Source organism: Gorilla gorilla, chromosome 3, assembly GCF_029281585.2.
Source record: "Gorilla gorilla gorilla isolate KB3781 chromosome 3, NHGRI_mGorGor1-v2.1_pri, whole genome shotgun sequence".
In the NCBI taxonomy this organism is placed as follows: Eukaryota; Metazoa; Chordata; class Mammalia; order Primates; family Hominidae; genus Gorilla; species Gorilla gorilla.
The window spans coordinates 111,224,699-111,250,462 of NC_073227.2; the positions used below are offsets into that span (position 1 = coordinate 111,224,699).

The 25,764-nt window shown below is 32.9% G+C and overlaps 1 protein-coding gene across 8 annotated transcripts in view; it reads left to right on the forward strand.

Moving 5' to 3' along the window:
* CCSER1 (coiled-coil serine rich protein 1) overlaps positions 1–25,764 on the forward strand; it is a 1,457,637-nt gene that overhangs the window by 782,058 nt on the left and 649,815 nt on the right. Inside the window, exon 10 of one of the 8 annotated variants that reach the window (XM_055385647.1) lies at positions 12,962–14,096. The exons of the other annotated variants lie outside the window; for them this stretch is intronic. Within the exon in view, the coding sequence (XP_055241622.1) occupies positions 12,962–13,021 (60 nt within the window). The 3' untranslated portion in view covers positions 13,022–14,096. Of the gene's footprint in view, positions 1–12,961; positions 14,097–25,764 lie in introns of those variants that run through there. 8 annotated transcript variants of the gene reach the window in all.

Sequence of the window (25,764 nt, forward strand, 5' to 3'; positions counted from 1 at the left end):
AAAAATGTAAAATGAAGCCATGGTAATTGTTAATCCTCATTAAATCTTCAATGTTCCTAGCTTGTTTCATATATTACAGTGATAGTTTAATGCATCTTACTGTATTGAATTAAGGTTAAAGAATAATACTTTTTTTGACAATGAGTCCCTAAAGAATCCCCTTCATATGAGCAAATTAAATTTCTAAAATATGCATGTAAAAACTTATGAAAGTAACTAGATGTAACTGTAACACTAAACTTTAGGGCATCTTGCATGTAAAAAACTGGGGATGGAAATACTTAAACAAATAAAAAATAAGTAAAACACTTTCAGTATGATAAATTACATAACTGGAAATATATGATTCATAAACTGTACAATTTCTCCCATGACCAGGATATATTTTCAATATTTATTTGTAAATATTTTTTAATATTTTACATGCAATAATAATCATTTATTCTTCAATTTATAGTATTTTGTTCTGTTTCACCCTCAGGAAATATAGTTTCACCTTATTTTAACTTTCAAAAATATTTTATACACACATGTATCTATTTATAACTTGCAAATTGTGTTTATTCAAAAACAAGAAACATCTCATGGAAATCTTGTACATTATGGATGTTTCTTATACTCTTTTGTTTTCTTCTTAAAGCTGCCAACATTAGCCACAAATTGTTCTTTACAGATTATTATGGATCATGTTTTATTGGTATGAGTATCAGAATATATGATACTACATGTCATCATTAATATAATTTCCTTGGGAAAATAGCTGTTGCTACACATTTTGCCTAAGATAAGAAATAGAATCCCCAGAAAACATTAATTATAATAAAATCTATTAAAAATTCACTGCCATGAATAAGTTTAAAGATTTGTACAATAAACTACTTTTATCCTGCACCAGATTTGTCAGGAGACATGAAACTAATGTTAGTTTACAATGTGCTCTGACTTCTAATGCACATGGCAAGACTTAAAAAAAAAACTCAGAGTGTCTCAGCACAGGCCTATAAACACCATAGTTTTTGTGATGAGGGAGATTGTTAAATAAATGATGAATGTGTCTTAAATAATCAATGCCAATTTAACCTCTTCCACGTTCCTCTGTCTGCACAGGCTTAGTTTATTGAAAGATCAAAGAATAATTTCTTAGGTGTCACTGTGTTATTAAAACAGGATAGAAGATGAATAGATGTAGTTAAGTAGCATTGCTGCCCATTTCAAGATTACATTGAGGGGTAGGGAAGTTTTTTATCTAATTACATCAAATGTATAAACAGATGTTTCAATGTAGTATATATGCTGTCTGTAAATATTTTATAGCTTGAACTACTACAAATAGCATTTTGATTACAATATTTGAGAATGCATAATCAAAATATTCTAAAGATCTTATATTCTGACAGTGAGAAATTCAGATACTTTCATTAATTTGACATCTTTATGGACAGCTTATGTCCTGAAGAAGATTGTTTTTGAAAATGTGACAGGTTGATTGACTTTAAGTTCAAGTTTTCTTTTCAGATAATGCCTGAAATTGACACAGAATAGTCAGAGGATTTAAAAATTTCTCTGAGCCACAAATGCACTAAAGTTTTAAGTAAAGCACTTTCTTCCTTCGTTAGCATATGATTTACACTAACATTTAATAAGAAGCCATTTTTAGTCTTGAACTTGGCAGTGTTTTCTTTAAGACTTCTGATGTTATCAGGTATTTCATTAAATATTAAATTATTATTAATTACTGTTAGTTTAAATATCATTAGGGGTTTCAATTTGGCTACTTAAAATGGACTGAACTGTGGCATCACGTATTTTGTCTCATTCATGTATGAATAAAGCATAAATCAGTTTGTTAATGGATGCTCATACCACTGTTTATTTTTTCAAATATTTTAACACACTTTCCAAATGGTGGGATTTGCTTTATAAATACAGTTTTCTACTTACACATGAGGAAAATAATATTATTTGCATTATGGATGTACACTTTGAAAAACTTTTCAATGCAATTATCTGTGTATTTCACAATCTCTGGTATTTTTCTCAGATTTAATTTTGGTGGTGCTCCTGGCGCAGTTTGCAGACAGTCCTAAAAAATATGAAAATAGTTCATCATGCTGTATTCATGTTAGGAATAAGAATGATTAGTTTTTACTGTAATTGTTTTATTAGATAGAGCAGAAGTGTTTTTTGTGCTGTGCTAATGTATTATGTCTGCCTGTGGATTAAGCCCCGTTCTAAGAGTTGAATAACTATCAATTAGGCTTTCTTATCATGCTGCTAATATACTGTAGTTTATTAAAGTTTCTGTTTTGCTTTTATTTATTACTTCTATCTTCTTAAATTCAGTACTTCTCCTGATCATGTATGAATGTGCTCTGGCATTTATGAGAAAAAAGTGACTCCCCCGCACATGCTTCATGTATTTATATTTACTTATCTCAAATATTTCTGTTTATTTTTACAAATTAAAAAACATTTAGTTTTAAAAATTGAGTTATATATTCCAGGTTTTCTTATGGACTATAATTTTTCCCATTACATTAAAGATAACTTTTAGATAAGAACATTGTTTAAAAACATCTATCATGTTTAAAAACATGATTATCTGCCATGGGTGCTTATTAACATGTAATGGAGTCACATCTTATCCAGTGGTAATGTTCTAAGGGCATCACTTTTGAAAATTTATTCATGCTTTCATTCAACAAATATGACTAAGTCCCCTCTAGCAGCCAGGCTCCATTCTAGGTCCTTGGAATATATCCTTTAACCAAACAAAAAATATTCCTGCATGGAGCTTGCAACTGGTGAGGGCATACTTAAAAATCAATAAGCTAAGTAAATAAGCAAATTATATAATGCATTTGAAGGTGCTGAAAGCAACGTGAAAAATAAAAATAGCACAGAGAAAGAATAATTCTAAGTGTATAGTGGGAGGGTCAAGACTATGATCAGAAATTTTAAATAGGGTGATCTAGGGAGGTCTGAGTTTGAGATTTGAGACTTAAAGAAGGTGAGGTGAAAATCGTGTTTAATCAAAAATTCCTTTGTGATGTGCTTCTTGAAAATTCCTTGACGTCCCTTCAGTCAGTAAGAACTAAGCACTTTGTCGTTGCTGGAGCCCTAGATAAGAATAGCTTCATTTAGACGTCATGTAGTATAAAAATTATATTCTAGATTATAAAACCTAGATTCAGGCTCAGTACATCAAGAGACTCACACTAGAGGAATACGGTCTACCTGAGGGAACAGCCGACGCAACTCTTCTATATCATATTCATCTAGCATAAGCACTGAGAAGAAATCTGAGTAAAATCAACCACACAGTATTAATTACATTTGCTTCTCCTCTTTCTGTTTGCTGCTTGCATTCACCCTACCCTCTTTTTGCCCTGAACACTATTCTTCTTCCAGAGCAGAGTTGGATTTATATGCTTTAAATGTATAATTAGACTTCATTGTATATCAGCATATCCGATTTATCAGAGGTGTGCTGGTGAAACTAAACAAATACAGAAAGCACTCAATGATTACTTGGTGAAAAAAAATTAACTAAAATTATAAAAAATTATAATTTTTTATAATTCTAAAAATTTATAACAAATTAATATGCATTGTTTCATTCACAAAACATACAGGTATGGATATTGCTATATACTATATTATTTTCTATATTACTTTTTTATATCCAACAAGTATTTAAAAATTACTGCGTTATGCCTTTTAGAATGAAGTATTAAACTCAAATCAGCATAGACAACTAGTAATGTCTAAACCTAAGTGCCAACATGCAGTTGTTTTTATAGTGTTGCACTGAATGATTCTTTTTAAAATCTTGAATCTTTGCTTAGGAGCCAGATCCCCCTGGACTGCCACCAGGTCTTTAATTCTGCAGTGACTACATAGAATTAGTATCAGTGAACCAAAAGCCCTTTTGTTAAGAGAATGTGTGGTTGAGATTGTTATGAGGAAAACAGCAAGGCTAGATGTCATCTATGAAAGTTCTTATAATTATAAAAATATTCATTAAGATGAAACAGCATACGAGGATGGGGAGAGAATGAGTTGTTGCTGGTCCCAGGTTATAAAGCTTGAGTTGCAGATGAAATAAATTTTGAGATCTGCTGTACAGCAGGGTGACTATAATTAATGATAATGTATTATGTATTTCAAAATAACTAAATTTCAAATGTCTCACTACAAAAAAAGATAAGTAATGGGATGGTTGATGTGTTAATTTGTTTGATTTAATCATTCCACATTGTATACATATATCAATATCAAAATATCACATTGTATGCCATAAATGTATACAATTTGTCAGTTAAAAATAACGTTAACTTAAAAAAAATTGAAAAGAGTACACATGCAGGAGGTTTTATATAGTTTAAAATAGTAATAATAGATACCATATTTGCTGAAAATTATGTTGTGGTAGTGTTGATAAAAGAGAAGAAAAATACATATTTGTTGAATGGAAAATTTCTCCCTGTCCACTTCTACTTCCAACTCATAGATTGCTACCTTTATAGGAAATCTAAATTTAATTTCAAATTTTTCTAATATTTTTCCTAGATTGCCTTAGGAGTCTTTTAGAGTATCTAGTGTACTAAGTGGCATTATATAGTAAGAAGTCCTGGCTGGGCAGGGTGGCTCACGTCTGTAATCCCAGCACTTTGGGAGGCTGAGGCAGGCGGATCACGAGGTCAGGAGATCGAGGCCATCCTGGCTAACACGGTGAAACCCCGTCTTTACTAAAAATTAAAAAAAAAAAATTAGCCAGGCATAGGTGGTGCATGCCTGTAGTCCCAGCTATTCGCTACTCGGAGACTGAGGCAGGAGAATGGCGTAAAACCAGGGAGGCGTAGCTTGCAGTGAGCCAAGATCGCGCTACTGCACTCCAGCCTGGGAGACAGAGAGAGACTCTGTCTCAAAAAAAGAAAAAGAAAAAGAAAAAGAAAAAAAAGTTCTTACAGAAAGAATTTTTACCACGCTTTGGAAGGAAACACCAAGTATAAGCTTGAAGTATCTCTCATTGTCTGTTTACAAAGCATCAATCAATTGCAGCTAATTATTATAATCTGTATGAAGCTAAGTTCTATGACTTAGTTCAGGTACTTGTTTAAAGTAAATTTTTGTGGACTTATATTAATTTATTTCTATCAAAAACATTGCTTTCCTTTGATGTGGTCTACAATCAGGAAAAATTTGCAAAAGGAAATTTATCCTTATTTTATATATATATATACACACACACACGACATATATATACATACATGATATATATGTACATATATATACATACATGATATATATGTACATATATATTGACATACACACATAAATATCCTTGAAATATATATATATATCTTTGACATATATTTGAAATATATATCTATTCTTGGAATATATATTATATCCTTGAAATAGATATATCTCCTTGAAATATGTCATCGAAATATATATCTGTACATATGCACACACCAAAACATCGTCTATTAATACACACACACATGCACATATACACACACAGACACACAAATAAGACATAGGTACAAAAAGTTTGCTTTTATTTGATGTATTATTCCTATTATAGAAGTTAGAATTAGATGCATTCTTTAACTTTTCTGTGTATATAATAATAATTACTGGGAATCATATATTACATTAACACAATGTTTAAAATGTGATTTGAATTTTAATATGATTAAATTGAATTTATATAACTATTAGCTAGGAATATTTGCTGTCCATTTTATTATACTTGGTACATATTAATATAAAGATGATTTCTTTTTAAGGTGGTAATCAAATTAACTCTCAGAAACACTAATTTTTTAATCGCAGAAATCATAAACCCATATACCTTCTAATGAAATAGTGATAACAATTTTTTCCGTAACATAGAAGATGGTATTTTGTTTTTCACAGTACACTAGCTCATGGCTTTTCTGTTTTGTCATGGTAGAGCTTTTGTTTCACTAGGCTATCAGATTTCATTAAGTTACTTAATTTTTCCCTCAATTTTCTCATGAGATCTGCTATTCCCTTTGACAACTCTACTTGTACTTGATTTAGATGCACAAAAAGGGATAATATGTACCAAGAGCATTGGTCCTCAGTGTGGTCTTTGTCCATCAAAATGTTTTTCAGCTACTTGATTAATGCTTTGGGATTTGAGAATAGCTAGCCTCTACCTTTTGCAAGTGAAATAACTGATATTGATTTGAGAGGAAAAAAGTCATTGAAATGTTTACATTAATAGTGTTTCAAAATAAAACTGTAAAGGGATTTTTAATTTACAAAAAGCCATAGAGAGCTAAAGGGAAAAATATTCCATAAATGTTTAGCTTAATAACAAGCCAACAAAAGAACATGGATTTTCAGAATATTATATTAGAAAGTTTCCTAAAAGAAAGCCACATGTATCATTAACCTTATGATCTATAAAATAAGAATACCAGGAAATTTTACTCTTTTTTCATGCCACATTGTTAAGATGGTAATTAGAATTTTAAATTTATAAAGTTGATCTATTATAGAGAAAATTTATACCAAAAAGAATGTAATTCGCATTTCAGAGTACTTAAAGAATCAAAGTTCTATACGTACCAGAATTATTTCAGGTTTGCCATTATTTTATGAGTTCTCTGTTTATAAATGGCTTTATAGATTTGAATTTAAACTATCACATTAGAGGATATTTATTTAAAGTGTGGTCTAATATAGAATAACTTTCAGAGAGAAAAGTACTTGAACAGGTTTAGCATTTTGTTGTATTGGAAAAGTATACCCTAAATATGAATGAATTATTCATAAGCCAAAGAAAGTGCTAATATAGAATGAAAAGTATTATGTTTTTAAGTTTTGGGGGTTATAAGAAACACTTAGAGCCCAGCGCGGTGCCTCACACCTTTAACTGCAGCACTTTGGTGGCCCAGGCGGGCGAATCACCCAAGGTCAGGAGTTCGAGACCAGCCTGGCTAACATGGTGAAATCCCTTCTCTACTAAAATTATAAAAATTAGCCTGGCGTTGTTGTGGACAACTGTAATTCCAGCTACTCAAGAGGCTAAGGCAGGAGAATCGCTTGTACCCGAGAGGCAGAGGTTGCAGTGAGCCGAGATTGTGCCACTGTACTCCAGGCTGGGTGACAGAGCAAGACTCCGTCTCCAAAAAAAAAAAAAGAAACAATGTTGTTCCGTCTCAAGAAAGAAAGGAAGGAAGGAAGGAGAAAGAAAGGAAGGAAGGAAGGAAGGAAGGAAGGAAGGAAGGAAGGAAGGAAGGAAGGAAGGAAGGAAGGAAGGAAAGGAAGGAAGGAAGGAAGGAAGGAAGGAAGGAAGGAAGGAAGGAAGGAAGGAAGGAAAGAAGGAAAGAAAAAGAAAGAAAAGAAAAGAAAGAAAGAATGTTGTTCCAAAAATGTTACCTAGAAGTGTGTGTGTGTGTGTGTGTGTGTGTGTGTGTGTGTGTGTTATTTTATTTTATTTTTTTTTTGAGACGGAATCTCGCTCTGTCGCTGAGGCTGGAGTGCGGAGGCGCGGTCTCGGCTCACTGCAAGTTCCACCTCCCGGGTTCACCGCATTCTCCTGCCTCAGCCTCCTGAGTAGCTGGGACTACACGCGCCCGCCACCACGCCCGGCTAATTTTTTTGTATTTTTAGTAGAGACGGGGTTTCACCGTGTTAGCCAGGATGGTCTCAATCTCCTGACCTCGTGATCCGCCCACCTCGGCCTCCCCAAGTGCTGGGATTACAGGCGTGAGCCACCGTGCCAGGCCGAAGTGTTTTTTTTTTTTAATTTATGAAAAAGATGCTACAGACCCTAATTGAGTCTGAAAAGATTAACTTTTCTTTGCAGGAGTATCAGTAATATGACACAATTATATGTCATAAAAATACAAAACTAAAAAGAATTTATGTAATTCATAAAAATGTAAAAAAATACTTGGTGTGAGTGTATTATTTTCTATACTTTTGGAAGTTTTTTTTTTCTCCACTTTGGTTTTAGTATGTTAAAATAATCATATAAATGCTGGATTATGTATAAATATATTACAAGTACATAAACATACATGTCTTCATATATGTTTTTGACATGTCAAATAGATGAATATTATTTTACTGTAATTTTAATGAATGCATTTTACTATTCATAATTTAAAGGACTGAATATCATTCAATCACGTGAATATTTTAAACATTTTTTACATTTTGTTTTAAATTTTCTCCTACTAAATAATAACAATGGCACATATCCTTTAGAAGAGAATTTTGAAAACTCTAATATAATTATATATGGTCTTATCCTACACCTAGCAATGCTATCTCTAGAAGTTTAACCTGAACATACACTTTCATATGTACCAAATAATATTTTCATAAGGTTTTCTTTATGATCATTTTTTGTAACAGTTAAAGAAGAAAAACAACACAAATAACAATAGGGGGCTATTTGATAATGGCTCATTATCAATTGAGTTACAGTATAAGGACAAAGACAAATGCAAAAAACATCTACAACTTCAATCAGAAACAAAATTATATTACTATTGTTATAATAATTGTGACGTTATTTGTGTGTTATAACATTTAACAACTAAATCTAATGTTTCTAGCATCCAAGTTATTTCAGGATAAGAGAAAATAAACATAACTATGAAAATACAAGTTAAAGGAAAGAACCTGATAATGTTATATTCAAATGTAAAGTGTCAACATGAACTTATTATTTGCTAATTGAAGAATATTTTCTTCTTTTGCCCACTGAAAAAGTATAAACCTTTCAAGCTTATAGGCTTAACTTTCAGTAGTCAGGAAACAGGAAGTAGGTGGATAAGTTAAACAATACCATGAATCAAAAATCAGACAAAATCCAAATGGGCAGTATTCTACAAGACAACTCATATGGTATCCTTAAAAAAGAAGATGCTATTAAAAATTGGGGGACTATCTGCTGGGCATGGTGGCTCATGCCTGTAATCCCAGCACTTTGGGAGGCCAAGGCGGGTGGATCACGTGAGGTTGGGAGTGCGAGACCAGCCTGACCAACATGGAGAAACCCTGTCTCTACTAATAATAGAAAATTAGCTGGACGTGGTGGCACATGCCTGTAATCCCAGCAACTCAGGAGACTGAGGCAAGAGAATCGCTTGAACCCGGGAGGCGGAGGTTGCAGTGAGCTGAGATTGTGCCATTGCACTCCAGCCTGGGTAACAAGAGTGAAACTCCATCACACACACATGCACGCACACACACACACACACACAAAATAGGGGACTGTGTTGATTAAAGAAACTAAACAGACATAACGACATATGAAATGAATATATATGTATATATGTGTGTGTGTGTATATATTATATATATATGATGAATAACTAAAGAGAGGGAGAGAGGACCGAAAGCAGCTATGGCAACTCTTAATTACTGAATCTAGGTGCTATGATTTCAATGTTCATCTCCTCCAACTCTCATGCTGAAATTTGATTCCCAATTGGAGATGGGGTTTCATGGGAGAATGGGGGGTGTTTGGATCATGAGAGAGATCTTTCATTAATAGATTAATGCCCACCCTGGGGGTGAGTGAGTTCTCACTCTATGAGTTCCTGAGAGAGCAGTCACCTCCCTACTGTCTCTCCTGCTTCCTCTCGGTTAGTGAGTGTCCTGTCTGCACATACCGGCTCCCCTTCCATTTTTGCCACGAGTGGAAGTAGGTTGAGACTTTCACCAGATGCCCAGTCTTACAGCTTGCATAATCCTGAGCCAAATAAACCTTTTTTAAAAATAAACAAACTACCCAGTCTCAGGTGTTAGAGCAATGCAAAATGGACTAAAATATGAGGTGAAGCCTACACAGGTGTTAATACTACAAGTCTGTTTTTCTGTATCTTAAAAGTTTTCTCAATAAAGGGAATGGTTTCCCAACTTAAAAATATGCAAAAATATTTAAATGGCATTATAGTAAGATGTAATATATGGCCAGGACTAAATTGGGTTGGGAAGTCCAGCAGTAACATGTATTTCAGGGACATCTGAAGAAATTTGAACAAGGACTGCTATTAGATGTAATGAAAACTTATTTACATGAACAGTTTAGAGGTTACTACTGGGGAAAAAAAGGCAAGTAAAGTGAAAAACACAATGTACTATGTGGTTCTCTTTTTAGTTAAAAAAAATAAGTGGAAATGAATCCAGAAAGCTTGGTATAGTGACAATCTCTGGTTTGTAGGAATGTACCATTTTATTTCCTTATTTTTGTTTATCTCTTTTTGTCACTTTTTGCAATGAACATATGTATTTTTATAATAATAAAATATACTTTCAAAGTAGAAATATATTGTTTAAAAAAGAAAGCTCATCACTGCTAACATGAATATGAAATTGTTTGCACAATGTATTTACTTTCTATTCAAACCTACTTTCTTACAAAATAAAATAACTTGGAAAATTTTGTGGAAACAGAGAATTTAATGACAATTTTGTTTCTAAAATGTAATTATTAAAAAATAAATGTTAAATATTGTAGAATTTTTCTTTCTAATTTGACAATATATTGAATGCATTATACCTTAAAGCCCAAGAAGATTAATCTATTTTGTAACTGATTTTCCTAGTTTATAATATCCCCAGAGTGGTAAATCATAAAAAAGAATCTTTCAAATTATTATTTTCACTACAATGTAGTCACAGGAAGCCATTTGTTCTCATTAGGTGAACTTTACTATTTCCTTGCAGTTGTCTTCATGGTCTACTTGCTTAAAATGACACAGATGGATTAAGTTTTTTTTGTCCACTTCACATCACAAATACTAAAGTATTAAAACTTTTATGGAAAGAGAAATGTTAGTATCATATATTTTCATTACATGTGTGTCTCTGAACATATTCAGGCTATTATGGTATTTTTCCCTTCATTTTACTATTTTAAAATTAAAAAGTGGATCTGGGTTAGACTTTCATTAAGTATATGAATGTTGGGAACCTTAAAATACACAGAAAAACAGAATTCCAGATTTCTAAAATGTATAACATATAAAAATATATTCTCTCTGTCTTTCACATTCACTCAACTAGTATTTGTGTAATAAATACTGAATGTCAGGCATCTTCTTAATGTTTAATTCTTAGTCTTAAAGATTTTGCAGACCTTTTTTAAAGAAAATGGTTAGTAATAACGTATCTGCATCTGTGTGTAACATACAGTTATAGTCCTGGTGTTCCTTTTATTACCCCTATTCATTTATAAAGTTATGTAAAAGAAAAAAAAAGAGTAAGAGATATTCCAGACACTGAGATTGTAGCAGTGAACACCAAGCATACACAACCAGACAAGTTTTTTTTGTCTTCATAAACCTCATATTCTAGTCAATGAAGACAGGCAGTAAACTAAAAACCAAAGAAGTAAAAAAGAGAATTTCACACTGTATTTAGGGCATAAAGGGGATAAACAGAAAGATGACATTAAGAGAAACCACGTGAAGGGAAGGAGCTACTGTCTAGAAAAGAGCCATCAGGGAAGATGGTTCTGCCAATGTTGCATTTGAGCTGGAACTCGAGTGATGGGTCACTGTTCACAGAACCAGAACAAGCATGGTGACAGGGAAAATCATACTACCAAGAACATTCAACTCTCAATCCTGCTGAGTGCTTCAGGATTTCCTCATATTGCTTTTGGTCTTGTCATGTTACACATTCTAATCTATATAACACACAGATAAATTTGCCGAAAATAAAAAATAAATGCAAACACACAGCTTACGTTGTGTTGTATTTCTAATTTGAAACACACACACACACACACACACACACTGAATGGCTCAATAAGGCATATAGGATAGAATCCACACTCCCCAAGCCAGCATCCATGGCTGCTAAAATTGTACCCTCCCCTATTTATGCAATTAGAACACCTACTGTTTTCAAACTAAAACCTTTTATTCCATCAACACTGATTCATTACAAACTGTTAATCATTTTCTAAGTTTTTAGGTTTCATTTTGGTTTCTTTTTAACCATTTCATCTGGAATACCTCTGCCCCACAATATATCTCTATTTTAAGCCAAGCTCCAATTTCATATCCTTGATTGGACAACGCAAACAAGAAGTGATTTCTCTTTCTGTAGAACTCCCTCAGCAGTTATCAGTTCTATTTAACCTACCTTTACAGTTACCAGTCCTATATAATGTTGCCAGTTTCCTATATTAACATGTATCTGTCCTATTTATTATAACTTACCATCTTTGTAGTATGGCTCATCCTTTCATATATTCATTTATATCACTCTAACTAAACTTTTACATTCCTGGGAGCAGATATCATATTCTATGCTTCTTGCAATTTATACTTCTTTTCATATATATTACCAGCACAAAATGAAGTCTCTTTTTGTAAAAAGGGTGAAATATTTTGAAATGTCTTGTATTTCTTATTACTTAAAATTGCAATAAAGTTTAGAGATTAAAATATAATAATAAGATAATAATTGTTGCAGATTAACAAAATTCTGTTGAAGCTTTGTGTTTATTTAGTACTTTGGATGGTGGCTATGGGTTGCAAAAATACCAGGACAGCCACGTGAGACTTATGTAGTGCTTAATTATTTAATTTTCTTGCAGTTTTCTTTAAGATGGAAGAATACATAAAGAAAAAAAGTTTATTAAAACTTGTTTTTGTACTCTAATTATAAAACCAAGGGAATGAAAATATTTGCTAATTAATCTTCCCTCTTTAATCTCATGTTTGGTAATAGAGCATATTTAATTAGAAGTTGGGAGCCTATAAGCGTTACTAATATATTTGTTATAAATGTTAAGAGCAATTTTTGATTGAGAAAATCATAAATAGAACCATTTTATGTTGGTCTGTGTTTGTTAAAAGTGTGTGAACATTTAAAATATTCATATTAAGTAAAATTTCATTTTATTTTATTGATTTCATTCATTTCTTTTTGTTTTCTTCTTTTCAAGGCCCTGTGGAATCCTACATGCACTGAAGGTTTATTTAAACCAGTACTTATTTCAACTTAGGTTAAATCATTATCTGACAATAAGAAATGCATCACTAATCTGTGACATGTAAAATATTTAGTAAAATCAATTTTTTCATCATTTCATATTTTAAGTATGTAATATAGAAAAATTTTCAGTTCAATTACTTCACAATTTTTGCATTTGCAAAAATCATATAAAATATTGATGAATTAAGATTCAACTAACATATTTCTGCTTTATTCTCATTGTATTTTTAAAACAAAAATAGATTTTGTTTAAAAAATTCTTTCTATATGTAAATATTCTAAAATGTAATATTCCACTTGGCACTAAGTATTTTTGTTCACTCTTCTCATCCATGTCATTGGTCTCCCTTGTTATAGTCTTAATTTGATTTCATCACATATTCTATGTAGATTAGATCAGTTTGAAAACAATGCCTTTAGTGTCTTCCATCTTAGTAGGGCATTTCCTACTGAAGAACAAAATTATCTACAGTCTTTTTTCCCTCGCATCAAGACCAAAATATGAAAGCAGTATGTCTTTAATTAGAATAAATAATGAAGAGTCTTACTCTAACTACAGAAAATATAACACCTGTTTAGATTCCTAAATAGTTGAAGATGGTTTATTGGAAATTAACCTCATATTAAAGGGAGTCTCCTGAATGTATCCTAAAAGGATATCTGTGGCCTGGACTTGAATTGCTTCCTGATTTCTGTGTGTCTCTGTCTGTTGCCTTTGCATAACAGGTCACTTTAATTATCAAGTGACCCGGTGGCTACAAGGCACTCCCGAATGTTGCAGTTTACTGCAAGGATAGGTGACAGAGATAGACAGCCCAAAAGAATGGCTCAATGTTGTGGTCAGGGTTCAGGGCAATAGAAATGCCATAGAGCCAAGAAGAAGAAAGCAGGTTTTACTGAGAGTTCTACCTGTTGTGCAAACAGACAAGGAAGTAATCATGGTTAATGGCGGTAACCTTTATAAATATGTTATAAAATTAATTAAATTATTTCAATCATTATGTAACATGTATTATGAATCGTAAATGCTGGGTGCAAAACATGGTATTAAAATAAAAACTATAAATATATTTATTTACACAAAATGGTGTATTTGCCCTTGTTGATTTTGCCTCTTAAAACACCCTCCGTGATCTAAAATGCAAAAACATTTTTTGTTTTTCTAACAGTTTTCTAGAGTTCCTTCTTTATCCTATTCTTATCTCTTTCTTTTTATTGTCTTATTTTATACTTAAAACCTTTAAATGTAGATAATGCAAAACTCCATCCCCTTAAATTAAAGCACTCCCCTGATAAAGCTTTTTATCTACGTGAATGGTCAATACCGTATTATCTTGAAGAAGGAAGAATTCAATTGAAGATCTTTTACCAGGCTACCAAGACAAAATAATTTGTATTAGCAACTGAAGTAAGTCAATAAAGAAAGGTACGTTTTTTCCTCAAAAGCAGTTTAGCAGAAGCTTTAACTGCAGACAAGAAAAGGTCACCTAACTAGGTACAATATTATGATTTCTTTTTAATACCAGCAAAACATTATTTTTCTTCCCTCCCTCCCTCCCTTCCTCCCTTCCTTCCTTCTTTCCTTCCTTCCTTACCCCTCCCTTCTCCTCCTTTCTCCTTTTATTCTTTCCTTGTAATTGAATCAATTCTAAATATACATCAGTAAACATGTTTACATATCAATAATTTTATTTTCAAGGGGAAATATTTTCAGACTTTCTCACAGTGTTCATTATATAATTTGTCCGTTAGACTCTTAAAGTGTTTTATAAATATTTATTTGATTACATTAAAAGTGAAATTAAAATAGGGATTAATGGGGATGTTGTTTTTGTTTTTAGAAAAATGCGTGAGAACTGTTGTAATTTTTGTGTATATTCCAACGTGTAAAAAAATTGTGGTTGATAATTATTTCCCAAAGGGGGGACAAGAGACATCAGTATTTATTGATCAAAGGAACATTATTTTCTGCTGTTATGCCAGCATGTTTGTCCAAAATGTTCTCACAGTTATTAATTCAAAATAGAAGATTGAGCAAACTTGTCGTCATCTTTCAAATAAAGAAACTAAAATTTGAAGAAGTCGAGTAACTTTCTCAAATTCATATAGCTTTTCTAACAAAAGACAAAGACATAGATTGTTCTCATATGCCCCAGACCAAAAGTCAGGGTTTTGTTTTGTTTTCCTGATTCCAAAATGCTGGTGGGTTGTAGAATAGCAGAATTAAATACGATGTATGCATTGATTACATATGCAAATATATAATTGTGTATTATGTATACATAATATTACTAAGCTTGAATTTTGAAGTACTCTTTATGAACTAGGGATAATTGCAATGGTAAACACTTACTATGTGAATGCTACCTACTATACCTAAGGTGTGAAATGTATGAGTTAAGGGAATTATTTTATAAGAGTGAGAATTATTTATACAAATATAGAGAAATGCATGGAAGGAAAGCCATGGACCCTTTTGCTAGGTACTTCAATGACTATGAACATATTTTATTTATGTTTTAAATCATTCTGACAATTTAATTTGAATTACCAAGTTTTAGAATGTAGGCACTTATCATTATCTATTAAGTTTATTACATATAGCTATGTTTTAAATGATTTTTTAATGAAGACCCTAAAGTAATATGTTATTATATGTAGATGTTACTATATGATATACATATGATTTTATTGTGACACACATAAAAACTTCCTTGCTGAAGCTATCCAAATTGTATCATTTTCCTTAGTTACCTAAATTTAATATTGTTTTAAATATTTATTTCTTTATAAAACAAAATGCAATTTCTTTTTCATATTTAACTTGCAACTAGAAGTAGAAATGTCCAAATTTAACAAGGAGATGCTTTTCAGGTTGTATTTTGAGCTTACTTCTCCTTATAGTACTCTCCAAATACAGTTATATACTATTTTCAATTTTTAATATATAATCACTCTCTCTAAAACAAATCTCTGTCTTGTTGGTGATTTTTTAGGTAATCACCAATATTATATGCTGGTACCTTGAAAAACAAACAGTAACACTAACTCATTTTCAAACACATCAATTTCATTTGCTATATTTACTTGAAACAAGTCTACGTGTCAATGAATAGATCAATGTATATATCACTCATTGGGGGAAAGAAAAACTATTCTTTCTTGGTGTTAATAAGCATTAAGAGTTGTTAGAATATCCTGTCTTCTATTTTTTTTGTTTGTTTGTTTTGTTTTTTTTTTTTTTTTGAGACAAGGTCTGGCTCTCTCTCCCAGGCTGCAGTGCAAGTGGTGCGATCTTGACCCTGCAACCTCTGCCTCTCCGGCTCAAGCCATCCTTTGACCGCAGCCTTCCAAGTAGCTGGGACTAGAGGCACACACCATCATACTCAGCTCATTTTTTTGTATTTTTTGTAGAGATGGGGTTTCACCATGTTGCCCAGGCTGGTCTTAAACTTGTCAGCTCAAGCGATCCACCCACCTTGGCCTCCCAAAGTGCTGGGATTACAGGTGTGAGCCACTACGCCCAGCTGGGAAATATCCTGTCTTTTAAATGACATCTGTTGGTATCTGAATTTGCATAATGGAGAAGAATATGATAGGCTATAAAATGGGGGGAAGAAGAGATATGTAAGCATGTTATTTTATCTCTTACACCAAATCATACTTTTTGAATCTATGCATTGGTGCGCTCTTGCCTCTCTTGTGTGAAGCCTTTTTTAAAATTATTTTTCTATTTTCCTCTTTGATTTTTGTATGGGGGTACACATACAAGAAATTGATGAACAAAAGTCTCAAATGATAATAAAATATTTTCTGGCTACTTTCTTACTATCTGAAAGCTGTTTGCCTCCTTAATTTGTAAACTTGTGGTCACGTTATATATGGGCACACACACACTTTTATAAGAAATGAGGGTTTCCTCATTTAAAAGCTATCTTTTTTTAAAAAAAAAGAAACTTGATACGGAGGAGAAAATATGTAGGTAGCATAAGTATTCTTTGGGAAGAAAGGGCAAGTTTCCTGACTCCCAGAAATAAAAATGGCAGGTGAATGCTAATTTTATACTGATGGAGAAAAGCAATTATTGCAGCAGTGGTAAAAAGATTGCTTCTTCCCTCTAAGATATAGTTTAGATTTTTTAACTTACCTAAAAAAATTATGTATATTTAATTAAATATGTATGATATATAGAATTAAATATATATTATATATAAAATGTATATATTATATATAATTTTTAAATTATTTTTCATATATATATATATATAAAAGGAAGTATTCCCTCACCCCTGTAAGGAAGAATAAGCAGTAACTGAAACTTTGATGAACAGCCTGGAAGGTATATGTGCTAATAAATTTTGAATATAATGGTCGGGGAGAGTGAATGAATGTCATGCCTTCATGCTCAGGCTCTTCAGAAAACTTTCTTCCTAATGAAGCTGGCAAGATTTCTGACCTGAGAAGAAATTTCTGTGTACATTTTCACTAAAGATAAAAACAGTAAGCTTGAAAGAACAAGTAACTTTGGCAAGAAATATGCTACACAGATTTTAATTTTGTTTACCTCGTGGTTCAAATATTCCTTAAAAAGTTATTGTGTTCATATAGATTTAGGGTTCAATTTATATTTCTAGTATAATTTTTTATAGAACGTTATTTTGTGAGTTATCCATTTTGAGATAGTGATCATCTTACATCCATTCGGTTGTAGCTACATGAATTTTAAGAATAAGATCCTGAAAAGTAATGACTAACCTCTTGAAAACTACCTGAATCATTTCAGTAATGCCTATGCAACATGAGTAAAACTTTACACAATATACTAATATATACATGTACTCTAAAAGGGACAGAGACAGGAGGCGGAGACAGAAAGAGAGAGAGAGAAAGAGGGTCTTGTTCTATCACCCAGGCTGGAGTGCAGTGGTGCGATCATGGCTCACTGCAGCCTCAACCTCCTGGGCTCAAGCAATCCTCCTGCCTCAGCCTCCCGAGTAGCTGGGACTACAAACATGAGCCACTGTGCCAGGCTAATTTTTTTTTTTTTTTGGAGATGGGGTCTCACTATGTTGCCTAGGCTGGTCTCAAACTACTGGCCTCAAAACATCCGCATGCCTCAGTCTCCCAAAGTGCTGAGATTACAGGCATGAGCCACTGCCCCCAGCCTGTTACTTTTGTATTGGAAGGTAAACTTTAGAAAACAAGTAACCAATTTGTATTGATTTAAAAAGTGAAAAATATCAGGCCGGCGTTGTGCTCACGCCTGTAATCCCAGCACTTTGGGAGGCCGAGGTGGGCGGATTGCCTGAGCTCAGGAGTTTGCAACCAGCCTGGGCAAAACGGTGAAACCCCGTCACTACTAAAATACAAAACATGAGCTGGGCGAGCGGCTTGAGCCTGCAATCCCAGCTACTCGGGAGGCTGAGGCAGAGAATTGCTTGAACCCCGGAAGCGGAGGTTGCAGTGAGCCGAGGTGACGCCACTGCACTCCAGCCTGGGTGACAGAGCGAGACTCCGCCTCAAAAAAAAAAAAAAAAAATGAAAAATACCTAGTAGAATGCTATGTATCCATTGGAAATTTATTGTTGGTTATTAATGAAAAAAATCAATGGTGAGCTAATACAAAAGACCGCATTGTCAAATTAGACTCATACCAATCAGATATCTTACCCCAATATCAAGGCTTATTATTCATTTCACTTAAGGAACATATTATTCATGGCACTTAAGGAACTCAGATGAAGCAGGAACAGGTCTGGGGTGTGGAAGGCAGCTCTCCAAGGTCTTTCATTCTACATTGAACATCCACTTTCAGATCCACAGTCATAGCTCAGATCTTTAGGAGAAGTTTTTTGGAATTACCTCACACAGCAGAGAGAGTGTTTCATTCATGAAATATCTCTATTTTATATCCCAACACTGTGGCATTTTCCAGAGTGCCATGCTCATAAATCCATAGATTCTAAGTTCATTTAGTCAAATAAGTCCTTAACCTGGGACATGCTGTTAACATTTCCATATGTAAGGACCCTCCTTCTACCAAATGCTATTAGTCTATTGACCTGCAGGACTAATTTTCTTGTTGACAGAGATTAGAAGTTACCTGTTTTCTTTCTCGTGAAGACAAATCAGTTGCTATAACTCCTTCTTCCCCACCTGCTCTGTCTCCGCCATTCACCCTGAGCATGATATACACCATTGACAGGAATGGTAAATCATGTCTTGGATTTTTCATGTCTCTATTATTGTGAAGAAAATGCTTTATAGAAAATGTTTATCTGATCGAGACCACAGTTACTTTGATTTCTCTTCCGTGTTTTGAATGTTTTAAAACACAGTTGAAGTGAGAGATAGGAGAGATTGCTTTTCTTGATGATTATCTTTATGTTTCCCTTCATTTTTCACTTTCAGCAAACTCAGAAATTTTGAAGGACAAAGAATTTAATGATTTAACTAGGAAAAAAACTAATATTCAATTTTTTTTCTGGATGTGTGTCATAATATACTACAGAAAGAGAAGAGCCAATAATTTAAATTTATATATCATATTTTAAATTAGAGATTTTTTTTAAATTATTTTTTCATTTGCTATTTATGCAGAATTAGCCCTGCTAGAATAATAACACATTCAGCTAAATGGAATGGATCATGTTCCTTCTTTATTATGTCTTTCTTTCAGTTATACTATAGACTTCATTACATATTTTATTGAATATAATTGCCTTTCTCAAAATACTTCAGATGTTGTTTTATTTAATGAGTTATAAAATCTGTGTTGTTTTATATTCCATTTTCTTTTACTTGGTGTGTATCAGAAATACATGACAATTCCCATAAGAGAAAACACATAAGAAAACCCGAATACAATATTTGCAGCCTGATTTCTCTGTTCTCCTGCTTTTCCACAAACAGACTGTGTTATTTCTACCCTCAAGTCTCAGCACCTTTAGTGCCCGAACCACTAATGCTATTTCTTCTCGCTTAGCTTGTTTGTATGAAAAGAAAACCAAGTTCCATATGCCTCTCCCTACCCCAATATATTTCATAACTTCTCCAGGCATCGTTGAACTCTATCTTCTCTAAATCACTCTACAGTTCAATAATGGCTAACATTTTTTTTTAATCTATGTCAGGGGTTGTTCTAAAAGTTTTACATATTTTAAATATTTTGATCCTCACGAAAGCTATAAAGTAATTATATGATTTCCTTTCACAAGAAAGAAAACTGAAATATAGAGGAGTTAAGTAACTTGCTCACAATTACATGACTGGTATTATTAGCAATCAAGTATTCTGCTCAATAGGGAAATATCACATATACATCACATGGTATGCCACTTTTCAAAAAATAGATAAACTAAAATTTTAATAAGATAACTTTTTGCCTTTGATTTTTATAATTACAATTAAGAGTGACACTAATAATTATAATGATTGATATAATGCTAATATTATAAGCATGAGCAAATACAAGATACTTTAATTTTAAGTCCTCGAAGAGAATAATGGCTAATATTTATTAGGTGCTGCTGTGACAATGTTCTAAGTGCTTTATTATGTATATTGACTTATGTAATCTTAAAAACAACAGCAAACTCAAGAAAGATTGTAATGTTATTCTCAATTTATAGAGGAGGCTGGGTGTGGTGGCCCATGCCTGTAATCCCAACACTTTGGGAGGCCGAGGTGGGTGGATCACTCGAGATTAGGAGTTCGAGACCAGCCTGGCCAACGTGGTGAAAACTTGTCTCTACTAAAAATACAAAAATTAGCCAGGCGTGGTTCCAGGTGCCTCTAATCCCAACTATTCTGGAGGCGGAGGTAGGAGACTCTATTGAACCTGGGAGGCTGAGGTTACAGTGAGCCTAGATCATGCCACTGCACTCCAGCCTGGAGGCAAGACTGCACCTGAAAAAAAAAAAAAGAGAGATTATAGAGGAGTAAATTATGACCTAGAAAGGTGACATGAAATTCTTAAGGCTGTTCATGTCAAACAAGTGGTGACATAACTAGAATGTAAATATAAGCAGTCTTGATTTCAGATTTTAACACCCTTTACCACTATACTGTATCCAAACCTCACCCATAGCACAGAATAAACTATATCCATTATCAGTCAGAGTAAGCTAGATGGCACTGGAGAAACAACAATTCCCAAATATTAGAAGTGACTCATAACATCAAATATCGATTTCTTACTTGTGCTATGTATCTATTGCTGTTCAGCAAGCAACGCTTCTCCAGGCTCCCTCACTCTAAGACTCAGACTGGTGGAGCAATCCTCCTCTGTTATGTTGCAGTCTCAGCGGGAAAGAGAAGAATGTCTTAGATTGTACAACAGATCTTAAATTTCCACCCAGAAGTGACATATAATACTTCTACTCATATTTCATTGATCAAAACATAGCAAGTCACATGATCACAGGTAACTCACTCCAGGGAGCAAGGAGGAGCAAATCAACATATGCCTACAAGTGGGGAAACGAAGTTTAACCAGCAAACAGCACTAGTGCCTACTATTTTATCTGTTTTTCCATGGATTAATCTGGTCTTAATGAAAATATGGAAAGTATCATTTGGTAAATATGCTATGTTACTGACACGAAATATCTTGGATTCCATCATATTTTTCAGAAAAATGTAATTCAATTTTTTAACCTGTAATTGAATATTTATCCTTAATATATCACATGTACATAAAGCTGTCTCAATTTTTAACATATGACATAAACATTATTTACACCATATTCTCCAGCTATGTTTCAGCAGCTCAACTAGATTTTTCAAATATTTCAACACTTTAAAAAATATTTCTACTTGCAATCAATGCATTATCTACTGAATTGCCTGGAATTTGTTGATGTTACCACAGTCCTATTCCAGCTTATTTTAACTATTAAAACAGTCATACTTGCTGATATATAATCTAAGCATTATTATACTTGTCAGAATTAATTCACGATGCCAGTGTTATTTCAACAACACTTTTTAGTCATTTATCTCCTTACAACCTATCATGAAGCACATTTTTTCCTTTGCAAGTATCTCTAGAGACTGTAAGTGACAACTATAATATCTTAAATGTGTGAACAAAAATGACTTTCCTGTTCCCAAACAATATGCTTTGCTTGATCCAGAAATAGATAATTTGCATCAACTGAAAAAATAGGTATCATGTAATTTTTTCTCTGTGCTAACTTGATGGTAAACCTTCCCATAGCATCTCCTAAATCATGTGTTGTATTTTCAACCTTTAAGATATAAAAATATGACCACCTTTAATTCCCACATTACCCAATTTACATTTGTACTTAATTAGAAAATTGTCTACTGTAATTTTAGTTCATAAACAAAATAAGCTGCATCTTTCTGCCCTTTCTTCAGTGTTGAGTGTAAAGTGAAATCCTTGGTACTATTTTTTTTTTCCAGTCTGTAATTAATTTGCGAATTCCTACTATAGTAATTGATTCAAATGATTTTCATTGTACAACAATAGTTAGGTAAACATTCATTATATCAAGATGGTGGTTAGCATTACCCCAAATCTATTGTTTTACTTTAACTATAATCCAAATATAAATGTAAATATAAATAAATATATATATATGAAATTAGTGTCTTCACTTTTCAGGCAATCTTTTCCAATTCATTTTCAGGATTTAAAAAATAATTATTGAAGTTGGAAGAGAACATTAATCAGAGTTTTAGAGATACGTATTTTCTTGTTCTCAATTTTTTTCATTTATTCTTTTTCTATATTTACAACACATAGGATGAAAACAAAGATTTATAAATACGAGAAGTATTATGAGGCCATGTTTTATTGTCACAATTTAAAATCTTGTCAATAGAATTTTTAAATTAATACACAGATTATGAGAATATATCAATTCTCACTGTTTGGCAATAATTTTCTAAGTTTTGTAGATTCTGAAATTTTAAGCATTTATATGCATCATAAAATTGCATATTTACATGCATTCTTATGCTTTGTAAAAAATAGAATTAGGTAAAATATCAGACTATTAAGTTCAGCATAATTTTATCTCTCAGCCAGACTTTTCTAGGAATTCATGATTCACATGAATTCACATGATTTTTTGTTTATTTATTCAAGAAATGTTTACTAAAAACTTACAGTGTGTTGGGTCCTTAGGCTATAAACCATATAACACCACGTACTGACCAACCACAGATGAATAGAGTCTAGCAGGATATGTAGGCATAATCACAATGCTTTTTAATGTTATTATAATTAGCGTAACAAGAATATGTCTGATGTGGAATGTGATAATTTTATGAGCATAATGTATTTTACCACAATTAAGAGATCACCTTTCAACTTATTAAATTTTAGGATTATCTTATAAATTTGTATAGAGAAAGAGATGCTAACATATTTAGTACCTCATGAGTATCAGACACAGACCTACTTGGTGCTTTTTGATATGTTCTGTTTACTCTTCTGCTTCCTTTTATTAATTTTTATATGAAAAAGACACATTTGATGTCTGTTTATGTGAGCAATCTGCTGCATAGCAACCCAATTTAATCTTTTCAGTTCCATCAAATATTTAAGAATTTCTTTACCCTTAAGAAGAATAAAACCATAATAGAGTAGATGATATAAAAACGCATAACAAAATAAATACCTAACTTGCAAGAATATTATAATATCAGACTGGTAAAACATATTAAACTGCTAAAAAAATCAGAACATAATACGGTAAATAGGAGTGTGTAGGGTGTGTCACAACGATTTTGTTGTCACTACAGTGAGTCAGGGGGCAACACCATCTAAGAATTCATTTGTTAACTAAACGCCTAGCTGGAGTTATAGGTTTTGTTTTCATGTGATATATGGGGAAAACGAATCGTTACAATGCAAGTAAAATAAGTGCCATGTCCTTCATGCATTCATTCATTTGACAAACTATGTACTGAGCAACTGTTTTGTGCCAGTTATTTCTGTTGTTGCTGGGCATACACAGTAGGTAAAATAACTATTATTCCTAACCTATGGCATTTACATCTCATTTAATAGCCATAATGATTCTGAGTAGCAGACTCTAGAATTATCCCTACTGTACAGATGAACATATAGAGCATTTACATCTCATTTACTACCCAAAATGACTCTAAGTAGCAGACTCTAGAATTATCCCTACTGTACGGATGAACATGTAGAGCATTTGCATCTCATTTAATACCCATAACAACTCTAAGTAGCAGACTCTAGAATTATCCCTACTGTACAGATGAACAAATAGAGGCCTAAAAAGGATAAAAAACTTGCCTGCTGTCACAATAAGTGCTATGTGTCCCTTACGTTAGTCTGACAATAAAGACCAAGCCCTCTGCTATCATACCACACACCTCCACCAGGTATGGTGATAGGAGTGATTATCTGTATCTGAAAAGTGCAAAAAGGAAGGAATGCTTTTGTTACATTGCCAGGCAAATGAGGATGGAGATGTGCAAGAAGAACCACAGTTAGCTAACCTGGACTACCTGCCAAATCCCAGTTAAAACATGTTAATAAAAAGAGAAAGTAAAATTAAAAAGTCAATAGACATCCTTGGTAACATTTTGATGGCTATATATTATAGATATCTGTAAAAAAATTAATGAGTTTGATTTTTATTTGATCATATAGCTTCTACATTTCTGAGCCATTACACTGAGGTCTTTTAATTTTTTTTCCCTGAGACTAAATAAACGTGATGGAAACTGAGATATATTTTTATTACTGAGTACGTCTGCTGTTGAAGACCTGAATAAACAAAGAACAAAACTGAATTATGGTGCTGCAGCCTAATATCATCACCTACTAATCAAATATAGAAACTCTTAAAACACACATACACACACACGTGCACGCGCGCACACATACACATACACACACGTTGAATTCCCACAGCTCTAGCTGTCTGATTCAGAAAGAGAGAAAGGAAGTCATCTCTGTTTTCGGTACAGGCTTTTGTATAACTGTAGAGCCAAGAGGCATACAGTGATAACCTTTTTAACAAGCATATATGGCCATTAAAAACAGCAAGGTTTCAGCCTGGTTATCTTGGGTATAGAGATAACCACTTTTGCTGACTCCAGGGTATTCTTGAAAACAATATGATTGTACTGTGGAGTCTGTATTTGTTTATCCTACATGTAATTGGAGCAGAGCTAACATGCTATTCCCGTGCTCTCTTTTGCCCCATACTTTTAGAGACCTATATGTTACATTTCTAAGTTTCATAAATATCTTTAGCATAGCTAATCACAAACTAGTGTGATATCTTTTATCATTGATTTTCACTGAAAAATTGTTTATTGGGCACTAGGTGCCTGGTATATGCACTTTTATAAGCAAAGTTAAAGGGAGTATTAGCCTAGAAATTTTACTTAGCATTGGTAGAGATTAGGAGAATAAATAAAATTTATCTCACTAACAAATACCTCTGTGTGATTTCTCAGGAGCGTTAACGTCATGAATCCTGTGGCTCACCACTTCATGTCCGAAGGTTGGTGAGCCAATGACTCATCCCTCAAGGCTCTGGATGTGTTTACTTATTTAGCAAGGTATAGCAGAAAATGACAGCATGCCCTTAACACAAAGCTTTTCCTCTAGTACTCTTGTCCAAGAAAAGGTAATAAAATTTACTTTAAAAAACTACTCAGTAACTGAATAGTTTATCAAGGCATTCCATTGAGAAGAGAAATCTTTGGGGTATAAAAAGGAAGGAAAATGTTGTGAAG